At 38.3% G+C, this 13,751-nt stretch overlaps 1 protein-coding gene across 3 annotated transcripts in view; it reads left to right on the top strand.

The window, feature by feature from the left end:
• The window catches only part of SNCAIP (synuclein alpha interacting protein), a 93,322-nt gene that overhangs the window by 57,484 nt on the left and 22,087 nt on the right, over nucleotides 1-13,751 (top strand). For all 3 annotated transcript variants that reach the window (XM_051789359.1, XM_051789357.1, XM_051789358.1), the window contains exons 4-7: nucleotides 3-865; nucleotides 2,477-2,656; nucleotides 7,107-7,220; nucleotides 12,502-12,627. In XM_051789359.1, coding sequence (XP_051645319.1) covers nucleotides 3-865; nucleotides 2,477-2,656; nucleotides 7,107-7,220; nucleotides 12,502-12,627 — 1,283 coding nt within the window. The remainder of the gene's footprint in view (nucleotides 1-2; nucleotides 866-2,476; nucleotides 2,657-7,106; nucleotides 7,221-12,501; nucleotides 12,628-13,751) is intronic.

Here is a 13,751-nt window from a genome sequence, read left to right as displayed (position 1 = left end):
AGTTTCCAGCAGCAGCTGGAATTGTGGAGTGTCAACTCTTCTCGGAAATGCGCAGAAACCAACAGGAATTGCAGATGTGTGCAATAAATTCAGACCTGTGAAGAGAGTTTCCCCATTAAAGCACCAGCCAGAAAGCTCTGAGAACAATGAAAGTGATGACCAGAAGAACCAGAAGGGAGAATACCAGAAAAGCAGTGATTCTCAGTCTGCACCTCCAAATGATGACCAGAGTCCTGGAGAAGGAGAGTGCCTTAAAAGCAAAACCATTGAGCCTGCTGTTCTGCTTGGAGAGCTGGAGCACTATGACCTGGACATGGATGAAATTTTGGATGTGCCTTACATTAAATCAAGCCAGCAACATGTTCCTTTTACAAAAATAGCTCCTGAGAAAAAACTTTTGGGTGTGTGTTCAACAGTGAATGGTCTTAGTGGGAAGACTTGCTCTGCAGGGAACACAGAGAGCTCGCCTGCTGGCGGGACGCAGTTCTGTGTGCTGTCTCCTGTGAAAGGCTCTCAGCTGAGAAAAACACAGCCCACTGCCCTTGATCAGCACAAACATCCAGCAGAAGAATTAGAGCTTTCCCAGCCTTTAGTTAAGTGTAGCTCAGTCCATGACTCTGAAGGCCAAGGCAAGGGCTTCCTCAGCCGGACATGTGTTGATCCTCATGCTCACAAAACTGAGAAGACCATGCCAAACTGCCACCGGAGGACTTTCCACCTGCAGACGGCAATGGCAGAAAGCAAGCAGCTGGAGGAACTGAGTATGAGCTGGAACAATGCGGGGGGCCCAGAAGAGAGGAGCGAAGAAGTGAAAAAAATTAAGAGCATCTTAAACATTGTAAAGGAAGGCCAAATATCTTTACTGGTAAGTATCATCTTTTTCATAAAAATTGTAGAATAAAAGGGATCTGTGATGTGGTTTATTAAGCCAGCTAAGCTGATGAAGTGAATATTTTGAACCACTGCCCTTTTTATCTTGTACACTCCTTCGAAATAGAGCATATGGTCTTCCAAATGGAAAGTCTTAATATTTAAATAAAATATGTAGCAAAACCAAAATACTAATTTTATGTAAACATGCTCAAGACTGCTATTTTATGCGGTACACTGAAATCATATAGAAGGCCGACATTTTAACTAGTGAGATCACTAAAATATCAAATTTAAATCCTCCTTGAGTTTTGCTTTCACAACATTTGTGGGTCGCTTTGCTCAATTATTGCTGATTTACCTTGGTTGTTATGTAGAGGTTGATGATGGGAACAGAGGGGCTTCTATTGTATTCTGATTATTATTCAGGAGTGTTTACGCTGTCTTGTTGCAGCAGCATTCTCACGCGGGAGCTTTCTCTAAAGCTTTGTTGGCCTCTGACCCATATGAATTTTTTTTAGTAAATTCTAGTGCTGTGATCAGGCACTGTCAATGGTGGTTTCCAAAGTAACTAGTTACAAGCTAGCACAATGGTGCAGAGCATGTGATCTCCACACAGAACAGCTGGTGGAGGAACAGTGTATGTGTGAGAACTGTTTTTGTTAGATTTTTGTTTAGCTTCTCTGTTTACCAGTCTAGCTCAAGCAGAAAGGCATGCTTTTAACAAAGAAGCAAGAACAAAAGAAGATATTCAAAACTAGATGGAGGCAGAAGAGACTATTAGATTGCTCATTAAGAAATAAAAGCAAGTTGAATTCACCCTGAAATAGAGTGGGGGAAAAAAAAAGAGGTTATCGTAAATAGGTAGATGGAAAGAAAATATATTTTTTTTCCGAACAGGTCAAAACCTCTGAATGAAGTAGACTCATTGAACAATACTCTGGCAAGTCTGCACAACTCTAGGAACTTAGTTATTGCTACTCCTTAACTATGTCTTCCATCCTTTGTTTTGCTTTTGGAGTTTCTCAATCCAAATGTTTTGTCTCTAAATTAAAATTAGTTGAAATAATGTCTTACATCATGGTTGTGTAGAGCTTCGAGTAAATATTCCAACTCTTTTTTTCATGGAAAGAAACTATCACATGAAAATCTTCTGTCACACGTTTTAACTACATTTTACATTGTCCTTAACACAAGCTACTGCTTTTTTCAGAAATCATGGATGTTTTCTGTTTAATTACTCATCAATATAGTGCTATAAAAAAAAAAAAAACAGAAATGATGAAAATGTGGGTATTTTTTCAACTACCTCATTGACCAAACTAGTGCAAAGACTTAAAGCCATTTAAGATCTTACACCGTTGTATGACAATTGCATGAGAAAGAGAGAAACTACGCAGTCAGTCCAACCAGTGAGAGTCCCACCTCTCTCCTGTTGCTAATAGTAGCCAAGTTCTGTATAGTGAAATGAAAACCTCTGGATTTTGACTTAAAAAAGAACTTGCCTGTAGGGAAACCTCTTTGTATTTTACTTCTGTCTAGGGCTGTGAGGCTAAATGTATCATTTTATCCTTAGTTGTAACTAACATACTACTTTTTTTAACAGCCTCATTTAGCAGCAGATAATCTGGATAAGATCCATGATGAATGTGACAACAATCTGTTGCATGTAGCAGCATCAAAGGGACATGCAGAATGCCTGCAGCATCTCACTTCTTTGATGGGTGAAGACTGTTTGAATGAGCGAAACATTGAACAGCTAACTCCAGCTGGATTAGCAATAAAGGTAACAGTGTCTTTCTCTACTGTAATGAGACATAAAGGTCATTTAGTTTCCTTCTGTGATGGCAGTAGGAAAGGCATCCAGCAGGATGTTATTTTTCAAGCATTTTAAGTGAGAACAAAAAAAGCCACTGACTGGTACTGCATAAGCAAATTAAAATGGATTACTATACAGAATGCAATATCCAATGTCTAACATTGAAAATTTATATGTTGTTGTCAACGCATATACATTAATATTTAAGTAAGTCAACTGACTTTAAAGAATATTTTTCACATTTTAAGCAGCTTTCATTTAAATCAGATTCAGTTGTTTCTTTAGGGAGCATAGCAGTTTCTTGATTTTTTAAAAATACTGGTACAATCCTATAAAACTAGTGTGAAAACATGTTTACAAAGCATAAAAACATCTGGAGATGACAATTTTTGGCTGTCTAGAACAATTGCATCAAAGTTAAAATGTACATGTTAGAGAATGATCTGTTAAAATCTAAAAAAGTAATGTCAAAGTTTGCAGGAAAACCTATTATATAGAAAAATATGAAAATTCATGCTGTTACTATACTAAAATAAAGCACAGTCGTGTACAAGACGACTGATGATTTAACCATAGTACTTCTGGTTCTTTAGTAAGTGAGACTGAGTGGTTGAATGTCATTCCGTTTAGCCTTGAGAATAAAGAAGGAAAGGGGTGAAATATAATACAAGAGTATCTGTTTCTTTGGGGGTTTTATTTGCTTCTTGGGAAAAATTTGGAAACTGAGGAAGGACTGGTGGATTCCTACCTGCAGTTTTGCATATTCGAGGTGGCATTTCAATGATCTGGTGCAGGTTTCAGGGTTGGGTTTTTTTATTTTTATGGATCAAACCATATGAATAGAAAATTAAACTGATGTGTAGTTGTGCTAATGAGATGCTGTTATATCTTGGCCCATGTCAAACTGAATAGTTACAGTCTGCCAATCTAAAGTCCAAATTTTTAGTTGAAAATTGTTTTATTTCTTGGGTTTTTTTCAAGCTAGGCATATAGTAGGTATATAGTGTGTTTATAAGCCAATAAAACCTTTCTGTTTCTCCAGAAAGGTTGGCTTATTGAATAATTAGTTCCTTTACTTTCAATAATACTTGAGCATACTTTGACATTCACAGAAATTGTGTAAATGTGATGGAGTTCTTTACTTAAGTGAGGAACCAAGTATTTCTACTGCTCAGGCCCAAGTATTTCTAATGATGTCCTGCATGACTGGGCTTGTCCTGAGTCATCACAAAGTTTTGTAAGAGCCTTTAAGTAATCTGGCATAACTAAACTTTATAGCTCTTGATCCTTTTTTCCAGAGTGGTTTTCAACACTGATAAAATGGGATTTATTCTTCTTGCCCTTGTAACGCCCATAATGTTATACTATGTGGGGTGTGCGCCGGTTTTCCACGGGAGTGATGACTATCAGAATGGAAGAAAACATAAACTTCCATGGAAGAGAATTTCAACAATTTACTGATGATAACATATCCCAATAAGGAATGAATTAATGAAAACTAATTATTTTGCTTCAAGACCTCTTTCTGACCTCTAACTATGAGCTAGAGACAGAAAATGGAGTGGAGTGTTGTGGCCAATCACTCTGTTATATTACAGAATCACTGAATCAGAGAATGTTTAAGGTTACAAGGGACCACTGGAGGTCACCTAATCCAACTTCCCTGCTCCTGTGTTTTGAATATATCCACAGAGGAGACTCCATAACCTCTCTCTGGGCAGCCTTTTCCAGTGCTCAATCACCCTCACAGCAAAGATATTCCACATTGTTCAGGTGGAACTTTCTGTGTTCCAGTTTTTGCCCGTTGCCTCTCATCCTATTGCTTGGCACCACTGAGAAGAGCCTGGCTCCATCCTGTCGGCACCCTCCCTGCAGATACTTAGAGACATTTATGAAGCCCCCTCTCATTTCTTTTTTCTTCTGGCTAAACAGGCCCTGCTCCCTCACCCTCTCCTCCTATGAGAGGGGCTCCAGTCCCCTAATCACCACCTAATAATCATCATAGCTCTCTGCTGGACCCACTCCAGGAGCTCCATTCTCTCTTGTACTGAGGAGCCCAGAACTGGACACAGTACTCCAGACGTGACCTCACTAGGATTGAGTAGAGGGGCAGGATCACCTCCCTTCACCTGCTGGCATTGCCCTTCCTATTGCATCCCAGGATAGTATTGGCCTTCTTGGCCATGAGGACACACTGCTGGCTCGTGGACAGCTTGTTGTCCACGAGGACCCCCAGGTACTTCTCCACAGAGTTGCTTTCCCAGAGATCGGCTCCCAGCCTATATGGTGGAGTTATTCTTCCCCAGGTGCAGGACCTGCATGTACCTTCACTGAATTTCAGAAGGTTCTGCACAGCCCACATCTCTAACCTATCCAGGTCCTCCTGAAGGGCTGCACAGCCTTCTGGGGTATTGGCCACTCCTTCTAGCTTTGTGTCATCAGCAAACTTGCTGAGGAGGCATCTGCCCCTTCAGGTCTTTGAGGGATATGTTAAACAATACTGGGCTCCATAGTAACACTTGGTAGTTACATCAGAACCCTCTGAGACCCACTGTGAGCCAGTTCTTAATCCACCTCACCATCCACTCATCCAGCCTGTGCTTTCTGAGTTTGCCTTGAGGATGTTGTGAGAGACAGCGTCAAAAGCCTTGCTGAAGTTGAGGTAGACAACATCCACTGCCCTCCCTTCATCTGTCCATCCAGTTGTCCCATTGTAGAAGGCAATCAGGTTGGTCAAGAATTATTTCCCTTTAGTGAATCCATATGGACTACTTCTGATCAAATTTTTGTCTTTCACATACCTAGAGATGGCCAGTATGAGTCATTCCATCACCTTTCCAGGGATTGAGGTGAGGCCAACTGGACTGTAGTACCCTAGGTCTTCCTTCTTGCTGTTTTTGATGATTGGATGACATTTGGTTTCTTACAGTCCTCGGGCACCTCTCCTGATCTCCCCAGTTTTTGGATTATCACTATGGTGTCTGCCAGCTCTCTCAGCACTTGTGGCTACATCCCATCAGGGCCCGTGGACTTGTGGATGTCAAGTTTGATACTGATAGTTTATTTTAACTAACTCTGGAGAAATCCTTTCCACATTAGCAAAATTATCTTACTTTAGCAGGTACTTAATTTTATTAATTCTTTAATTTTAAAAATACAAAAATATTTTATTCAGTTGTGATACAAAGGAAAACAAAATAAAAAAATTATTAGTTATTTATACTTACTAATATTTGAACCCAGATATGAGGAGGAGGATTTTTCTAGTGTGATAAAAAGAATACAAGTAGCTTCATAGTTTTACTTCATTGCTGAAATTGAGACAAAGTAAGTAAAGTAAAATAGTGTGTATTTTTGTATTTGTGTGCATACATTAGATATGGAAGGAATAAGAGATATAAAATTAATTTTTTTCAATATTTATTTTTCCCATAATTTTATATAGGTGAACATGTGCTACATTCTTTTCTGTGCTTTTATAAAATAAAATTGAAACTTGAAATGAATATTTATTTCTTTCTGTTTATTGCTTTATCTATCTTATGTGCACAAACCACTTTTTTCTGTTATGTTGACCTTTGTGAGGTTTTGACTGAGCAACTGAAATTCTTGTCTCAGCTATCCTTTAGAATATAAACCTTTATGAACATATGAGTTGAAAAACATCAGTAAGAGCAGACCACAACATAGGTCATGCCAAACTGCATTTACCAACATACTATTGCTGAAAAGGAGCTGACAAAATTCTTGCCTTTACACTGGGCTGCGAGCATACTGTGAAGAAAATGTTAATGTGTCCACAGTATCTACATCCTACTTCATAGTAACTTCCAAACTACTAGGAGTGTGCATAGCAGCTTGAGAATCTTGAGACGAGGCTGTAAAAGGTGTTCGGGTTAAGAACCATCTTAATTTGTGTTTGTAGAGTGCCTGTTGGGCAGAGGTCCTAATCCATGAGGTTTAGGCATTCAGCTACTACATATGTAAGAATAATTTAAGAGGCATGCATTTAATTGGTGTTCAATGAAAACTTGGGTTTCTAGGTAGATTCTTCATTCTACTCCAGCAAATAATCTCATTTTGTCATTGAACCTTGCTGTACAAGTGATGGAAACAGAACTACGGTTTCTCTCTGAACAATCTGAGAGTAGGTACCAGATTGTGGTACCTATTGTGGTACCACAATCCTATTAGACTGACACTTTCAAATTGCCCCTTTCACTATAATCAATTGCCAAACTGTACTTGGTCCGGGACAGTCAGATCAAAACGCGTAATGTAAAAGCAGACAAAAGAACATGTTTTTAAGCGAACGGGAAATTCATAACTTTTTAATAATTTTGATAAGCTTTTCCCTGTCTAGTAGATGTGTTTAGGGTGGAAACAGCTGGAATTGAAATTTTTTTTACTTGTTTAGAATGGTCAACTGGAGTGTGTTCGATGGATGGTGAGTGAAACAGAAGCTATTGCAGAACTCAGTTGCTCAAAAGACCACCCAAGCCTTATTCATTATGCAGGTTGCTATGGCCAGGTATGACTTTCATTTACTTTTTCAAAGAGATTATTTAGATGCTCATATAATAATTTTAATTTAAAGCATGTGTATCATTCTGTGGCTTTTAATTGCAAGTGTTCTGAATTAGATCAAATATAGCAAAATCTTTCCTTACTTAATCTGTGTAATTTTTTTCAGTGTTTTCTCTAAGTTTTTTGTTTGTTTGTTTTAGCTTTGACTGATGGCTAGGAGATTAACTGGCATATTAGACCAACCAAGAACATCTAGGAAGATTAGCTAAGCAACAAATATATTGGGATAGTTCATATTATCTTTTCAGGAGAGACTGTTCTCAAAAAAAATTTGCAAATTGTGGTAATTTAAGAGTTCAGCATATTGGAAGTGAAGTGTGTTGAAACTTGAACATCATCTGTCTGGCTCTAGCCACTTTTATCGAGCACTACATACATAAATATGTTGTAAATCGATCCTGTTTCACACCTAACTTATCTATAAATATAATATAAAGAAACCACTGAAGTACAGCATTCTAGTGCTTTGCTAACGTCTAGAGGAACATATATGCCGCTTAATTATACTACATTCTCTTTCCACAAAGTCTGTTTTTTCCTAAGTAGACAGTGCAATAACCCCTCTTCAAAGGACCTTCTCCAGGATCTACTGTGCAAGGAATAATGATTGATTATTCTTCTTTAATGTCTTTGACAGATGGACAACTTTGTCCTAGACTTTCTTCAACAGACATTAAAGATAAATCATAGAATCATGGAATAGTGGGCACCTTAAAAATCATCTGGTTCCAACACTCTTGCCATGGGCAGGGACACCAAATCCCACTGGTTTTGTGCTAATGCGTTTTAATTTTATTGAGAGAGAACAAGCAAAATATAACTGCTAAGAAAATCATTCTTTCCTGTGCAAGTGTATTGTCTCATTCAATGCCATACAATTATTGTGGCTATTTCTGCTGTTAACTGCTACTCTCCAAGCACGAATTTACTGTAGGGGAAAGAAAGAAGCAGGTTTGTAAGGCTATGGAGCTGAAAGTCTACCCTTTCTCCTGCTGTTTCCATAAGCACACAGACTCCCTTGTTTTCATGCTGTGCAAAGACTTCCTTTGCCTTTTCTCCACTCACCTACTATGCAGATGTTACTGGTGCAAGTTAGGACCCTGCCAGATATACAGATTGATGGTGTCCTGCTTTCCAAGTTTGGCCTGTAAACACAGCACTGAATATAGGGAAGCTGTGAGCCAGATCAGAACTGATTCAAGAAAAGCGTGCTTGCTACTGGGAAGAAAAAGTTTGAGAGAGAAAGTTGCATGTGAACTTTAATTCATATCTTCACTTGATTAGCCTAATTTTATCTTCATCTCTAAAGATATTTATATAAACTAAATCCATTGAAGCTTTGGGTTTTTTCAGTGAGCTATGCTGTCTACTGCCAGAAACAGGTCTGACACACTTTATCTAGATTCTTTTCAAAGCAGAACGGAAGCTCTGCTGGTTGAGAAACACCAGCTACGGTCAGCCACCAATGAAATTTGAAAAGGTGATACATAAATTGCTACCAAATTTTTAGTTAGCTGAATGCCAAAAAAAGTTCACATGTAATGTCAGTTATCTTTTTTTCATATTCCATAAACAATCTGCAAACATGAGGGAATGTTGGGGCTGAAGGAATGCCAGACTATATTACCCAACTGTGTTAAGAAGAAAAAAACTTTGAGAAATTTAAATGCTTAGTTGGCACTATCCTTGAAGCTTTAATTTATTTTACCATTACTTACACAGGAGATAATCCGTACAAACACTGGTCTTGGCAGAGTTACAAGAATAATATTTTTACAAGGAAGACCTGCTATTGAATCATTTTGTAAAAGAGTCAGTCCATCCATTGTTTCCCCAGGCATTTTAGGCGCACCATGTTTTCTTCAACAATTATGATTTAGAATGGGCAGCAAAGTAGAGTTCATAGCAAAGCTCCTATGTTAAAGGTCATCAAACCATATGGTTTTGGTGTCATGGCCTGACTCCAAAGACATGTCAGCAGTCTTATATTTTTCCAATGAGAGAGGGACTACATAAGTGAATCTGACGGAAGAGCACAAAAGCTTAAAGTCGACGTGTAGCCTAGTCAGCACACCTCTTAGCAAGGGTTTCTTTAAGCATGAGATTATGCAAGAAGAAACCATGATTGTTGACAGGCCTCTTCATGCTGGGCATAAGTCATGGGTGCACAGCATACGACGTGCCTGGCACAATCACCATGTCACAGGAAGATGGTGGTGCCGTCCTAGGTACCTGTTGTCCTAGTTCTGATTAAGAGTTTCACAGGGCTCCAGTTTCTTTCCAACAGGGGTGTTGTGGTAGTATGGACTGCAAAGGTAAGAGGTAGAGGGTGGGAAATGCCAGAGTTTTGTGGCTTCTGAGCTCCAGAGAATCTAGGGGGACACTGGGGAAACAGCCTAAAGCATGACTGAGGACCTAGAAGGGATCCCATGCACAAGTTGATGCTAATACAGTGCTGGAGAGCACAGTGGAAAGCAGTATATGACATACAGATACACAGATGCCTAAAAAAATACCTTATTTTGCACCTCGGGATGTTTGCCTGCCTGTCTAATGTCATTTTTCCAAGGGTAATGTGTTGTTTTCACTGACTCCCACTCTTCTGCTGTGAATGGATACTGGAAGGACAGCTTATTTAATTAATATCAAATGATGGGGCTAGGGTAGCTGTAGAGTCAGTTCTCTTCACCATGCTAATCCTTGTCTTTGTTGACCATGTAATGATTTAAATGGTCTTTGTTAGTTGTACTTTCTTCTCCAAAAGCCAGCTGATTAAACCAAAGTCTACAACCTGTCCCAAATTTTCCCAGAATCTTTTTATAGGCATGTTTGAATTATTGTAGGTCTAGAATATGCCAGAGGGATGTTAGTGACTGCTGCAACATAAGATCATAGTAGGAATTAAAAATACCAGGTATATTGAATAATTCATTAGTATTTGTCAATTGCTGTTGTAAAATAACAGAAAAGTTATTATTTTCCATTGTCTTCATCTCAACAATTTTCTCATTATCCTTCATTTTGTCTGAATAAATTGCATTGATGACTGTGAACCTTCTCCGGGGAACACTTTTCTTGCAACCTGAGTGTTAGTATAGTGATATGTGGTATATTTTGATGTATGATGTTTTCATTTTCCCTAGTTGTATGTGAAAAAAATATTTGTTTTCTTGGGGTTTTTTTGGTCAAGGATAAATTTGCTAAGAAATGTACTCATTTGAGAGAAACACAAAGAGTTTGAGTAGGACTATGACTTTGTGCCTGTGATCTCTTGATGCACAGATAGTCGTAAGTACAGATGATTGATTATAGCCATCCAGGCACTTGATATCCACATTGACAAGATAAATTAATAGAAAGCATCATTTGCTCCATGCTGATTGTGATTGTAAAATTACAGAACATACTTGACGTTCTGGTCCCTGTTACATTCCAAAGAAATATATGATTTCAAAGCTGTAGTTGTCTTCCAGTTCTGCAGAGGAGTTTTGCTAAAATATTTTTCTTTTAATTATTAAAACATAAAGGCAATTCACAGGAGTAGTATAATCCTTCTTAATTTCTGGCCAGCACCACCGGCATAATGAGAAACTGCTCAAGAATATTTTTAAAGGGATGTGTGATCTGAAGTCATCTCTCCATGCTGTCTGTCAACTGTATTGGGCATTCAGTCAAGGAGAAGTAAAAACACCTATGCCTTCACCCTGTAATAAAAACAAAATTGCTGTTAAAATGAAGATATGAGGAAGATACTTGTCAGACAGACTAGCCCTCTGAAATAGTAAGCAGAAATCCAGGTGCTCGAATGGGCAGAATCATTTGGAATAGCCCCGGAAGAGTCTGGCAATTCCTCCCCTTTTCATTGAGATTAAAATATCTGTGGTAGTTTTATACAAAAAAAATTGTTTTATACCCAGCCTTTCTAGTTTCCTCATTTTTATTCTTTTTCTTTTTTACCTCTTTCCTACTCAGAGTCCTCTACATACTTCCAGTACTGTTTTATTTAGATACACTTTCCTTTTAGAGACCTTTGCTTTTATCTAACTGTGGGTGGTTACGTACTTATGCGTCACTGAAGCTACTGAGGTGCTGCAGGTTAAGTCTGCACTTGCCTCAGCAACACTAGAATCCACACAGCCCTTTTGATCTACTGCTTGTGTCAGTATTACACGATTGATATAAATGGAAGATACTAAAAAATACATGTTTACAGAAAAGAATTTTAAGCTAGGAGGTAATTTGTTCTTTCAGCTATTCAGGTGCAAAAACTGGGAATAAAGCTGTAGTCAGCTATCCTTTAATGGATCTCACTTTTCTATGTGATCTATAGATTTATTCTAGATTTTCAGTATGATTCATATTTGGTAAGGCAAAATGAAATTTAATCTGGAGAGACATGGAAAGTTCCTAGAGAGAAGAAATTTTTTCCAAATAAACCTGCTGGGGAAAATAAGATATGAACTAAGCTTCATGCACTTTTATAAGCTATCCATTGTTAGAAAAGGATATCCAGATAAATGTGTATTACAACTGTATACACACACAGAAAAAGTGACATTTGTACAAAATTAAGTTCGTACCTCAGTTTTGACTTCCAGACTTTCACTTGAAAATTTTTGGAGTTCAAGTCTCCCCATCCTTCCCAACATGCAGGACATACAAATGACCCATTAGTCAATACACTGAGATCTTAGGCTAGCAAGATTTCCTGTGTTTAGTTGTGTTGCTTCTCCTCTAGCACAAACACCCAGAGCTGGGAAGCGGCTAGAGATTTGAAGAATCCAACTGCTCAGCTCTGTGATCTAAGCATACTGCTGTTTTAATTTTCCAAAGAGGCTTGTAAACTTTGACCAAATTTCACAAGCTGATTTTCAAATTGATGTGTAGGTTGTTCTGCCCCATATTTTGTCACCAACACAGAGGCAGGCATGCTCTTTGTGTACAATTTCTCAGAATGTGTTACAGCACTCATATTTTTCCTATTATATCATTTTATAAAATAAAGTATTTCAACTTATTTCCTTTGGGGAAAAGAACTCACCAACAAAAAAACCCCAAACTAGAGACCCACGATGCGCTAAGTCCTACAAACTTAAGAGACACTGAAAACAAGGAATTAATGGATAGTAATAGTAACAGATGGCAATACCAGTATTTCTCTAGTATATAATATAACTTTCTGTTATTTCTTATCTTTTGTGACATTTCTTTCCCCCTTCCCCTAGGAGAAAATCCTTCTATGGCTTCTTCAGTTTATGCAAGAACAAGGCATTTCACTGGATGAAGTAGACCAGGATGGAAATACTGCTGTTCACATAGCTGCTCAACATGGCTATCTAGGATGCATACAGGTAGAGTAGTAGTTATATCAGACACCTCTAAACATCAAGCTTAAATGACAGCAACCAAAACTTATTATGGGAGATCTAAGTGGGAATAATTATTGGTATGTTAAAATATACTAGAAGGACGAATTTTAGACCAGTAGGAGTCAGCCTGGAATACTGAAATGCTCCAAGTTTTTTCTTCTATTCTCAATTATGCTGTTGCAAGTCTAAAATAAATGTTGTATTGCAAGATGAAAGCGTGATTATATTATTTATGCATAAGCATCTAGTGTGTATGTTTTTGTGTTACAAAAGGGCAGAGAGTGCAGGTATGTGTACTCTTCTTACTGTTCTGGTATTTTCCTTCTGTTTCTTTTCTCATTGAGTAGTTGTAGCTCTCCAGCTTAGGAGAAGTGTAACAGATAAGTTTGTTGAAGGATTTACACCTTGAATAAGCCATCCTTTTCAGATTTGTTATCTTTGAATGAATCTGTGCTAAGCAATGTAGAGTGATGCTAATTTCTAACTAATTCTCAGGGAATCATCTTGGCCACTGAAAGCAATATAGTTCTGTTTTATAGAGGTGCTTAAAATGGTAATTTATCTGGCTGAAAAGGCTTACACATCTAAATACTTCTGGGAGCCAGATCTGAATAAACCAGTTTGGATACCTCTGTCCAGTACCGATGTTCAATGCAGACATACCAAAAAAAGTCATAGGGTTAAACTGGATGGCTAGGTCATAGAATCATAGAACCAGAAAATCATTAAGGTTGGAAAAGACCTTTGAGATCCTCAAGTCCAACCTTCAAACTGGCACCACCACCATGTTCACCATTAAACCATGTGTTCAAGTGCCATATCAACACAGTTTTAGAACACTTCTAGGGATAATGGCTCTGCCACTTCCCTGAGCAGTCTGTTCCAATGCTTAACAACCCTTTTTGTGATTTTTTTCCCCCCAGTATCTAATCTAAACCTCCCCTGGTGCAACCTGCGGCAATTTCCTCTTGTCCTGTTACTTGTTACCTGGGAGAAGAGGCCAACCCCCATCTCACAACAACCGCCTTTCAGGTAGTTGTGAAGACTGATAGGTCTCTCCTCAGTCTCCTTTTCTCCAGGCTAAACAATCTCAGCTCCCTCAGATG

Source organism: Manacus candei, unplaced genomic scaffold (genome assembly GCF_025592945.1).
Source record: "Manacus candei isolate 608988 ecotype Guabito, Panama unplaced genomic scaffold, ASM2559294v1 h1tg000027l, whole genome shotgun sequence".
NCBI classification, from domain to species: domain Eukaryota; kingdom Metazoa; phylum Chordata; class Aves; order Passeriformes; family Pipridae; genus Manacus; species Manacus candei.
The sequence above is the reverse complement of the archived record's forward strand: the minus strand, read 5'-3'. Positions and strand labels throughout refer to the sequence as shown.